This window comes from Lontra canadensis, unplaced genomic scaffold (assembly GCF_010015895.1).
Source record: "Lontra canadensis isolate GAN:19392208 unplaced genomic scaffold, GSC_riverotter_1.0 scaffold11, whole genome shotgun sequence".
NCBI lineage: Eukaryota > Metazoa > Chordata > Mammalia > Carnivora > Mustelidae > Lontra > Lontra canadensis.
Window position 1 is genome coordinate 17114762 of NW_022631005.1, and position 12658 is coordinate 17127419.

Genomic DNA, 12658 nt, shown 5'->3' on the forward strand with positions numbered 1-12658 from the left:
AAAATAAATTTGACTTCTGCTGGTTTTTACAGTACTTGTCACACAATTATTTTAATTATTTCAAGATTTATGCAGCTTCCACTTCCAAACAGGATTTGAGGTTTCTTGGGTTACAAACTGAGGAAGAATGATGAATAAAAAACCAAAAGAGTACAATGTATGCAGATGAGAAACAGAAACTTTGCTACTTTTAATTTAATCAAATTATCTCAAAATTTCCTAGTGACCCAGGCAAAAAGGGAAACTGGTAGGATTTGCAACAAATAAGATAATCTAAACACAAATATATTTAAAAAAACTTTCTAAAATAATCTATTCCTAATAAAACAAATAGGGTGAACTTCTCATTTTTCATCTTAAGAATCATTTCTTGGGTGCCTGGGTGGCTCAGTTGGTTAAGCGACTGCCTTCGGCTCAGGTCATGATCCTGGAGTCCTGGGCTCGTGTCCCACATAATGCTCCCTGCTCCACAAGGAGTCTGCTTCTCCCTCTGACCCTCCCTCTTCTCATGCTCTCTCTCAAATAAATAAATAAAATCTTAAAAAAAAAAAGAATCATTTCTCTAATACACACAATTTACAAAGTAAAGAAACAAGAGATAATAGTTACTAAGTATCAAGTTTTTTAAAATATTGTTTCTAATACACTTTGTAGAGGGTCAATTCACATTCCTTTGGTCAACAAAAAAATAATAGAAATATTTCTCCTGATAAAACGTGAATTGTAAAGAACAAAACAGACATTTTTTTTCACCAAGGAATATGGTATAGACTAAACTGGGTCCTGCTGAAATTCATATGTTAAAATCCCAACCCCAATGCGACTGTATTTGGAGATAGGCCCTATAGGAGGCAATAAAGGTTAATTGAAGTTTTAAGGTTGAGAGGTCTTAATCCAACAGGACTGGTGTCTTTGTAAAAAGAGAGACACCACAGTTCTCTTTGTCTCTGAGTGTGAACAGAGGAAAGGTCAGGTGATGACACAGAAAGCAACCATGTACAACCCAGGAACAGTGTCCAACCACTAACCAACCCTCGGATCTCTGATTTCTGGCCTCCATCCAGAACTGCGAACAAACGTCTGTTGTTGAAACCACCCAGTCTGTGGTATTTGGTTATGACAGCCTGAGCAGACTAATATAGTACACATATCCTCCCTTGAGAGCCTTCATCTCCCTTCTCCAGGGACTCACCCAGTCATCTGGGGAGAAAGATTCACCTGGCAGCATAAAATGGGCAAAGGGAGCTGGTATTCTATCTGAATTTTAAACAGACTTTCAACACATCTCTCTTTTTATTCCTATTTTACTCCCACTTCTAGAGAAGCTTATTGTAATTTCCAGATTTTTGAAGGTTCTGTGGTGTAAAGTGGGTGGCTTTCCATTTTCTTTCCATTGGGAGATAAAGATTTGATTTTTTTTTTTTTTTTCCCCCACAAAAGCAGTTACCACTTAACCACTTGTTATCAAACTCCCAAAATGCTCCCATCATCTACTTTGTTCTATTTGTTCTTTGGGATTTATGCTTTTTTTTTTTTTTTTAAATACAGTAAGAGTTGTTTAGTGAGAATTCAGGGAAAAAAAATATAGAGTACTTAAATGCTTATATTCAGTCCCCTCCACCATTCCCTCTTTTGAAGCACTAATGCCAATGATTTCTTTTTAATTTCTCTGTGTTATACGATTATATGTATATATTAATTTTACATGTATGTATGGGAGTACCATGAGGATATCCCATGGGATAAAGACGATGAGGATTCTTACTATTTTACTTACTCACCATTTTATCCTCGGGGCCTACACCACAAGTCCTGACATACAGCAGAAGTTCAAAAATCATTTCTGAATAAACGAGGTATTTCTCAGGTTTTCATGGTTTGTCATGGTTTCATGTTTCATGGTTTCATGTTGTTACTCTAACTCTTTCTGGATATAAGTCCTACTGTCCTCACTCTAATTCCACTTTCTCCCAGCTCACGTTGATTACTGTCTTCTGACCAAGATGCAATTGGGATGAAGCAATAAAGGATTGAGGTTTGAAAAAGCATTATGAAAGTTGGGATTTCCCAAAGTCCTCTAAACAGACCCCACTCCAACTGCTGAAATATCATTAATTTTTTTCAATACCTTGAATATCATGTAAGATTTCAAGCAAACCTCAATATTCAACCCAATTAAGTTACTTTTCTTTTTTAAGTGTTAACACGTTTGCCATCTAAAACTATCTTAAATTCTACCTAGAGTATATATAACTCACTTTGGAAAACACATTATAAACCAAAGAATATAAAAAACCATATTATTTCCAACAATTCTCAGCTTAATTTTAGAATTAGTCACTATGGATTACATTGAAATGAGCCAAAACCTGATTGGTGTTTTAGGATTTTAGCACGTAAAGATTAGTGTTTATCATATAATGAAATGTTATAAAATTCATTTAAGTTGATTTTTAAAAAATCAGTTTGGGGTGCCTGGGTGGCTCAGAGGGTTAAGCCTCTGCCTTCGGCTTGGGTCATGATCTCAGGGTCCTGGGATCAGCTTTCGTGGGACTCTCTGCTCAGTGGGAAGCCTGCTTCCCACCCCCCCACGCTCCCCCCCCGCCTCTCTGCCTACTTGTGATCTCGGTCAAAAATATAAATAAAAAATCCTAAAAAAAATCAGTTTAATTATAAATAAACACAATACATGTGCTCTTTATTGGGGACTACATATTAGTTTTAAAATATGCAAGAAAACATAATTAAATATTTTATTTTTATGCCAAATAAGCCAGTTAGGTTCCCTATAGTCTTCAAGTCTCAATTAATAGTATGTTCATTCTTTCTTTACAGGTAAAAATAGAAAACCAGGATGTTCTTCAATAAGATTTTGACTTTATAATCCAGGTTTATATCTAAATGATAATACTTTTATGATTCCTTTGAGAAAAATCCATTTTGTACTTACCTACAATGTCATTCATAAGGCCTACAATAGTCTCATCTCCTGTAATCCAAGGACGTTTTCCTAGGTCATGACCATAAGCTCCCCTGAAATTGAAAAGGGGCATAAACTCTATTAGGTGTGTGTGTGTGTGTGTGTGTGTGTGTGTGTGTGTGTGTGTAATTTTTCATACATCAGCATTAGCAACTAGACATTTCTAAATGAGTCTTTGTAATGTTTTAGTAATTATATAAAATCATGCTTCTTTAGAACCAAAAGTAATACTTCAGGATTCTATCTTTTTAACTTGTCATTACTTAATTTCTCTAATTTCCTTTTTGTTCAGAGGGTAACAGAGACTGCCTACTTCTTTATTTTTCTTTATCTCTATTTTAGAACCTAAGATGTTATTTTTTTCTTCTTTATTTTGAAAATTAAGACTTTTTGAACATTATACTTGTATACCTGTAGCTCACAGTAGTATCTATAGTAAAACATAGCTACTATTCTTTGAGGCTAGAAATTAAAATGCTTATAAATTCAATTTTTAAATATAGTTATAATCTGTACACCAAATCAAAGTGTATAAAATGTGACTGTATTTGTGATGACATTTTAAGTAGACAAATAAACTTGGCAATAATCAAAGCCAACATTACATCTTTACCTATTTTCTGGCAATTTCATCTACCATATTCTAGCTCAATTTTATTATTCTAGTAAGTATCCTGGCAGGCATAAATGGCAAAACACAGAATAAGTAAGAGAATTTCCATTCTCAAGAAGTTTTCATTAAATGAGGAAGGAAATACATTTGAAATATAGAAGAAGAAACTGAAACAAAGAATCAAGGTGGGAGGGACTAAATGTGCAGGGGCACACTTGTGGCAGGAATCCCAGAATTCTTAATTCCCCAGAATTCAAAAACCCCCTGAAGCTGGAGAAAGGAATGAGCCTGTATTTTCTGCATAGTGCAAACTGTGCTTTAATCTATACTCTGAAATTCAGTAAGCTGGCAGGAGTGAGTGGTAAACTTGCTCTCAGAGGTGAAGGGTAGCAGAATGTCACCCCAAAATATGTCGGTGTGGTAGACTGATTATCTTGAGTTATAGGCACTTGAAAAACAGCAAGTGCAGTGAGAGGGTCTCTCTGAACTCCCCTATCCGCTTGAAGAGAGATTTTTTAAAAGGAACTCAGTAGCCATAAAATCACCTCTCCAGGAGTTTCATCAACCAGGGAAGATTGAGTCTTGTCAAAGGAGAAGAGACCAGAAGTCAACATCACACTTAGACTGGCTTTGTTACAACCTATCCTATCTTTTATCTATTCTTCTAAGGGCTCTGTCACCTTTCCTAAAAATCACATGTTCTCCCCTAAGTGGCCTACATCCTCCTCTCCTTTCCTTATTCAGATAGGATTTAAGCCTGAATTCTAAGTCATCATTGCGGGGGTGGGCAGGGGTCCTTTCTCCCCCATGTTTTGTCTCCCACGTGTACAAGGGCTATGCATCCTAGTAACTTGTGCGTTTTTTCCCCTCCTGCTAAGCTGTCTTTTATTACAAGGGTCTCAGCTAAGAACTCAGAAGGGTCTGGTCTGGGGAAAATAATTTTTTCTCCCCAAGAGAGTAGTGGGGTAATAGGACGAATGGAGCCCTGTTTTTAGCCTTTGTTGATTTTCATGATGTGAATATCCCCTGTGGTCCATTTCCTGGCATTAACTAAAATCCTCAATATTTAATGACTGGCTTTCATTGCTGGTCTGAGCCAATTCCAGGTCACCACTGGTTATGAGACTACATGTATTATAAGCTGATAAAGCCTGTAAAAGTAAAAGTAAAGGGGTTGCAATATGTACCTGAAAGGATGAATGTGAAAAATAAGATAACATGTAAAAGAGATTGGCCCATAGCACCCCTTTCTGACTCTGCCCTAAGGTAAATCTACAGCATGGGCATGTGGGGTACAATGCAATTTTTAAACTAATATTTTGATTACCGTATAAACTGAGATGAAGGAAAAGGACTCTCTCTGTGAATAAGCAGAGACTATAAGAACTAAGGAGGAAGAGAAGGGCAATTGCCAGTGATTATTATTCATATTATTATTAGATAGCCTGCAGCTTGCCTCTTTCTTGACTTCCAATATAAATGCTAAAGACAAAAATCATTATCATTAAATGGTAGTTAAAGGCAGATACTTGGATCCTTTTTTATTTTAATCACACAGAGCTCCTGGCCTTGCTGATAGCACAATACATCTTATTACATTTAGGTAGTAAAATTCTATGTTCTGCCTCAGAGAATTTATGTCTCAGACTAGCAGGCCACCTACTTCTTACTCTGGTAGACACCATGGTAATAATCTTTAAGAGTATGTTTCTTCCTGCAATTCTGGCATCTCCCCCCACCTTTAAAATATCACACACACACACACAGTCTGCTTCTTTCCTTTTTGTCAGTCTACTAAGCCTAGGGTAGTGAAATGTATTTAGGAAGTTGTTACCCCAATAAACTCCAACTAAAGTGGCCTGTCTTTATAAAGGCTTAATGTAGATTGCAGTGCAGTTTTAAACATAGGTATCAGAGTAAAGAAAGATTACATTGCTCTCATTCAAAACTGCCCAACATACTTGCAATGTAGTAGTTGCAAACTTCTTTTCCAGTGCTGCAAAGGAAAAGAGCCTGGCAGACAGTTTCCTCATGGCTATGGCATTAATCATTCCCCCAACTGGGGTGTTCTCTGAGATGTCTAGGGAGGGCTATCTGCTCACGAAATTAGATTTCAGGATGTAAAATCAAATTAGGAAGTTAATAGAGGATCCTCTTTGAAAGAGGACCCTGCTTTAACCATCCTACAAAATAAGTAGTAGCCAGGCTTTTAAAAGCTTCTTCCTCCTTGCCCCCCACCCATAAGGAAACAAATAAGACATCACAGAATCCTTAAGACCACCACTTTTTTTTTTTTTTAATCTGTGACCTAATTGGTGATTAGCCACCTACATTTTTCTACATCTCTAGAGGTAGGAAAATCTTTGTTTAACATGTCATACTTTCTTATTCATACTGAAGGGCAGTGCAGCAAAATTTGCCTCTTTAACATAAAGATTATCTTGAGCTGAATGCATCTGAAAAACAGCACGTGTAGGGATGTTTCCTCAGAACTTCCCCATCTGCCTAAAGACGGGTCCTCCAAAGGAACTCAACTACCATCAATCCCTCCCTCAGCAATTTTCGTCAACCACAGAAGATTGACTCCTGTCCCCAGAGAGGAGCCCAGAGTCGAGACCACACCCAGAAGATTTTGTCACAAACCATCACATCTTCTAAGTGCCTTTCACCCTTTCTAAAAATCATTTATTCTCCTCTTAAAGTGGCCTATATCCTCCTCCCCTACCCCTATCAATAGGACATGTAAATTCTCAAATCTCATGGATTTCTTTTTTTTTGGTAATCACTCCCCCCCACCCAGGAAGCCCTCGTGCTCATAATATTAATAATTAATATGGAGTAATTATTAATTCTTATTAATCTATGTCTTGTCAGTTTATTTTATAGGTCAGTTGTTGAATTGGGGGGGGTAGAGGGAGCATTTTTTCTCCCCAGAATACACTTTTTTTTTAAAGAAAAACATGAACTGAATGAGACGGCGGTGTCTCAAGAGCATGCCTGCCCACACACACACTGCCATCCAAGTCAATCATTGCCCGCTAACCGCGCAGTTTGTTCCTAACATGTAATTCAGAGGGCTATTTTCTTATTAAGTAAGCCTACCTAAAGTCACATAGGACTTAGAAGCATCCCTATAAAGACACAACTGGGTCAAGTTTTTGCTCCTATGAAAAGAAAGAAAACCGAAAGAAAACCATTTATCAAATAGATAAGACAACGCAGAAGACCTAAAATACTGCGGTTTTATCTTAGGGACATAATATACGTTTCTCAACTTACAATGTGCTCTTCAGAATGGAGGTATCTTCCTCTTCTAGCTCATCTTTCCCACTGTGATTATTAGTCCATGTTATTTTTCTTTAAATAATCTGGGCCACTAATAAATCCATAATATATAAATATGTAGTATTAAATGTTCTAAAAAAATTCTGGCAAACTCACAGACCCCTATTAATGCTATTTCTTACTGTTATAACCTCATTTGGATGGTAATTAACTATTTTATATCAAATGAGTCAAATCACCATGAAATTTTTCTATTTCAGAATGTCAAAAAATCAAAATATTGTTATTGCACAAATTTAATTCTTCCAAGTGAAGTAATCTACTTAAGAAACCACACAGTTGCAAGATAACAATAATAAGCATTTAAAAACCCACAGAAGTGCTTTATTTTCATTGCTTTGTCTTAAATAAGTTAAAAAGTTTTAGAAGAAATCATAAAGCAACAAAAATATTTCTAAGTATGCCTCTGTTCTTGACTTTCCTCTAGCGTAAGTAATCAAAATTGGTAGCTGTATGAATTATAAAATCAGGCTACCCTATGGTCAGTAACAGTTTATTTTATAGATAGGTAGGTAGTATGGCTGTGATAGGACATAAAAGATAGAGACAAGAACATTAACAGCCATGAGCCAAATGGTACTTCTTACCTTATATGGTTGGATGGCCAGCCAGACTTGTTATCAATATCCCAGAAAAATATCTCACTTAGTCAAAGGACACTCTGATTTTTATGTTACTGTCAAGATTATAATTTCTAATATTTTTTTCCTGTTAAGCAATTAATTTCAGTTTCCATTAGTGTATTTAGTAACTGTGTAGCTCTCTTTGACTCAGTCCTTCTCAAAATCTTCCACTGGTCAAGAAGAGAGAAAGGCACTGGCCTGATTTGGTTATTAGCTAAGAGGTAGGGCAGACATGGGGCTGGAGAAGGTGAAGAGGACAGGTAATCAGGAACACTCACCACAGTAATGGGAGGCCCTGGATCTAGAAGCATACCAAACATGTGTGAGGATATTTAGCACAAAAACAAAAGCAATATTCAGAAAGGGAAGTCAAGGGACCAACAGCCCTTCCACAGTGGCAAGATTATTACTTTAAACTAAAAGCATATGAACGGCCAGCGGCCTAAGAAAGAAACACTCCTTGACTTAAGAAGACTCTTCTGAAAATATAGCTGCCATTAGCCCACTCACAGATGGAAAATGACTCAACACCAGGAGGTGCAAATTCAGATGCCACCCATATCCCTCTTGGGGGCTTCCAGCCAGGAAAGATATGCCCATTATTATCAGAATGAACAGGCCCAATAAAGCTTTCTATACTTCTTACTGAAGCCCTAAAACCGCCCCCTTTGTTTAAACTGGTATATAAACCCTTACCCGAAGTTATTGAGTGAATCATTTTTTTGTAGAGTACTTCTGCATGCCCATGAAAGAAACTTGGGTTAGCTATCTCTTATCAGTGAATCCACAGGCCCTCAACGAATAGGACGTAAACTGATAGAAGAAGTTTTCCTCCCAACAGAACCTTAGCTGGAAAAGGCCAGAGAAAAATTTTAAGCTAACAACTTAGGACCAAAGAAATAATGAACAAACACTTTTGAGATCAAAGATGGACAGTGGGATAGAGCCACATGATTCTGACCTTGCCCCTTGAACACCACCGACATCAACAGGGAGACAGTGGGTGTGACACTGACTGGGCCCACCACCACTGAAAGCAAGAAGACTAAATAAAACTAAGCAAAGACAAAATAAAACTAACTAGAAGCTCCCCGATCTTTTTCTCAGAGTCTTTTAAATGTAGTTTACACTGCCTGAAGCATTAATATGCACCTCTTTACTGAATCATCTGTCTAATGAAAAATCAGTAGAAGGCATTAAGATTCTCTAATTTTCTATTGTCACAAGGTAAAATGTAAAATTGGAAGTTAACAACAATAGAAGGGTGTATGATAGAGAGGCACTCTTCTGGAATATAACTTTAAAGTCTCAAAAATAATCAACCAGTCTAATAAACCAAGGTAATCACAAGCAGATGAATAAGATCGCAGGGCAGCATCTTTTTTAAATGCCTAAAGGATAAAAATGCACCGCCTTCCTGAATAAATATCCAAAAGGCTAGGACACATTCTAAAGTTCAAATTCAATCTAATTCTCTGCTCTCTTTTATATTAAGGCCAAAAATGAATATTAACCATTTTTATTAAGTATGACCCTCATTTTTTAAGTACTAAAACCTGCTAGTGCAAAATGCTTCCAAATGTGGTGATATTTATTTTTCAATTTATGCATACAAGTTATGCAGATACAGTTATAACAGGCTTAATAAATTATATAAACCTCTATGATTTTTGCATTGAGGTACAAATTTATATTCTCAACCACTGAAATTAAGAACTTTGCAGTGTAATCTAATGCCTGTGGTAGTAATCATTAGCACAGTCAGTGTAAAATAAACCTTAAAAAGAGGTACTGTTCCCAATATGAAAGACCAGAGGCATGAAAACTGAAGAATTAGAAGACATTTGGAGTTTGAATAAGAGCCAAATGTCTTGGTCAGAGTTCTTATCTGATTTGGTTTCATTTTCCTTCATTCATTTTTTTCTGACCTTCGGGTTTGGCTTCCTCCTTGTGTCTATTTTCAGATTTTAATATTCAGGACATATTTTTAAACTATTTCTACTCATTTTTAGTTTATTTTTCTTTTTTTAAAAATTCAAGCAAAATGAACATATAGAGTTCAGGTGTACACTATAGTGATGCAACAGTTCTATGCATTACTCTGTACTCATCATGTAATGTGCTCTTAATCCCCTTCACCTTTTTCGCCCATCCCCTACCACCTCCCCTCTGGTAGCCATCAGTGTGTTGTTCTCTTTAGTTGAATCTTTTTTTTTTTTTCCCTCCTTTTTTTTCTCTTTGTCCATTTGTTTTGTTTCTTAAGTTCCAGAAATGAGTGGAATCATGGTATTTATCTTCCTCTGACTGACTTATCTCACTTAGCATTACACTATCTAGATCCATCCATGTTGTTGCAGATGGCAAGATCCCATTCTTTTTTATGGCTGAGTAATACATGTGCATATATATATCTATATCTATATATGTGTATATATATATATATATATATATATATATATATATATATATACACCCCACATCTTCTCTATTGATCTGTGGATGGACACGTGGGTTGCTTCTGTATCTTGGCTATTGTACAACATGCTGCAATAAACACAGGTGTGCATACACCTTTTTGAATTAGTGCTTGTGTTTTGTCTGGGCAAGTATCCAAGAGTGGAACTGCTAGATCACACGGTAGCTCTATTTTTAATTTCTTGGGGAACGTACATACTGTTTTCCACAGAAGCTGCAACAGTTTGCATTCCCAACATCAGTTACACAGCGGTCCTTTCTCTCCACATTCTTGCCAACACTTGTTATTTCTTGTGTTTTTTATTTTAGCCATTCTGATAGGTATGAGATAATCTCTCACTGTGGTTTTGATGTGCATTTCCCTGATGATTAGGGATGTTGAGCACGTTTTCATGTGTCTTATTTTTAATATTTTAAATAAAATAATTTTTAATAGTTAAAAGTTTTTCTTAAATATTTCTAGTTCCAGAGTTATTAGTAACTACTGAGGAATGATAAAAGCACATAAAATTAAGTTATTTTCCTAAAGGGATTTATAATATGGTTGAGAATATGAAGCTAATGAAAACAGATACCTCTAAACTGCCTATCCCCCAGCAGTGATTATTAATACAATGGGCAGCTGGGGAGAGACCACCAGCAGGGTTGAAAAGGTTGGGATTAGGGATGGTCTGCAGGCATACAGAGAAGCAGGGAATGTGGGGAGTTTCTTAGGCAGAAGAATAAAAGTGAACTGAAGTGATGGAGAAAAAAAAAGGATTTAAGATTTCAGATTCTTGCATGGTTGGAGCAAACCTGTTTAGTTAAGCCCAAATAGAGCATCTTCTCAATAAACACATTCAGTTTGGGGAGGACAGGTGGTACCTTCTGCTCCACTAATCTTTTTCTCCCCCTCAACTATTTTAATTTTCTTATTTATAAAAATCGGTGTCATGAAGTTTAGCAAGAACAACTAATGAAAACATTGAATTAAATTCTAAATCTTAACTCCTTTATTAGCCACTAAATAAAATAAAATGATTATGTATGATTTAGATGTATCAGCTTGGGGGAGGGACCTATTTTTTCTAATACTTTGAAAGTTTTACTCTTGAATCTGTCACTAACTTATGTCGTCAATACAATGAGAACACACTGAATGACATGACTCCTAAGGTTTCTCTACGTCCTAAACTTCTAGGAGCCTACTGTACTCCTTTCCAAATAACAGACAACCTAGTGTGATTTTTAAAGTTATTAATGATTTGAAGGGATACATGCAAACTGTTTATAGCAGCATTTATCAACAGTAGTCAATTAGGGAAAGAGCCCAAATGTCCATCGACTGATGAATGGATAAAGAAGATGTGATGTGTGTGTGTGTGTATTACACAATGGAATATTACCCAGCCATCAAAAGGAATGAAATCTTGCCATTTGAAATGATGTGGATGGAACTAAAGAATATTATGCTAAGCGAAATAATCAGTCAGAGAAATACCGTATAATTTCATTCATATGTGGAATTTAAGAAACAAAACAAATGGACATCAGAGGAAAAAAAGAGAAGCAAACCAAGAAACAGACTCTTAACTACAGAGAACAAACTGAGGGTTGTTGGAGGGGAAGTGGGTGGGGGATGGGGTAACATGGTGATGGGGATTAGGGAGGGCAATTTTTGTGATGAGCACTGGGTGCTGATGAACCCCTAAATTCTACTCCAGAAACCAATATTGCACAGCATGTTAACTAACTGGAATTAAAATAAAAATTTGGAGGAAAAAAAAATAAAGTTCTTGTATGAGATGTCAAATGATAGATTTTGAAATAATACTTACATTTTGGCCCACTTATCTAGTTCTTCTTCCAGATATGTTTTAACCATTTTTGGCTGAAGGCCAAGAGAATTTCCCAAGAAATAGATGGCGTTTTCATCTTTATTCACTAAAGATAAATCAACTGAAACAGAAAGAAATGAAAAAGTGCTTATTCAATTAATTAACCTCTTTCATTTGGCATTGCTAGTCCAGTACAACTAATTAATATAACTAACACCAATAAGGAAAATAAATAACTTATAATTCCTCCCAAGGATAACATCAAGTTTTCAGAAAAATAATCTTTCACATTTATATTTTAAAATTTTTATTTACAGAGACTTTTGTTGAGATCTCTTACTTACTGTGTTAAAGAGGAAATCTAATCACAAACAAACGAAGGTAACAGAAAAAAGTTAGAAATGGAATTTTTATATAAAGTGTATCATCAGCCCATCTAGTCACACTAGAAGGTTACCAGAGTCTAGGCACATTCTAAACCTCTGTAATAAATGGTGTTGTAGATAAGGCAAATAAAAAATATCTAAATGAGTATTTACATATCTGAAGTAGATATATTGGATTTGTACATTTTTTTCACTCTGTATCTCTATACACATAATATTAATATATATACAGGTAGATTGTTCTCTGTATCTATGTCTTATTCAAATAAATCAGAATTTTGGTGATTTGTCTATCTTACAATTCTCTGTTGACAGCAACAAATGCAGTTTTATTAGCAAACCAATCCATGTTTGAAGATGAAACATGTTCTGTGTGTGTCAGCCCCATCAATGACCCAGCATGGGGAGCCAATCACCCA

The 12658-nt window shown here is 35.9% G+C and overlaps 1 protein-coding gene across 5 annotated transcripts in view; it reads right to left on the bottom strand.

The window, feature by feature from the left end:
* KYNU (kynureninase) overlaps positions 1–12658 on the bottom strand; it is a 122552-nt gene that overhangs the window by 65490 nt on the left and 44404 nt on the right. For all 5 annotated transcript variants that reach the window (XM_032856133.1, XM_032856136.1, XM_032856134.1 and 2 more), the window contains 2 exons: positions 11854–11974; positions 2951–3033 (listed from right to left, as the gene is read on the bottom strand). In XM_032856133.1, the coding sequence (XP_032712024.1) occupies positions 2951–3033; positions 11854–11974 (204 nt within the window). The remainder of the gene's footprint in view (positions 1–2950; positions 3034–11853; positions 11975–12658) is intronic.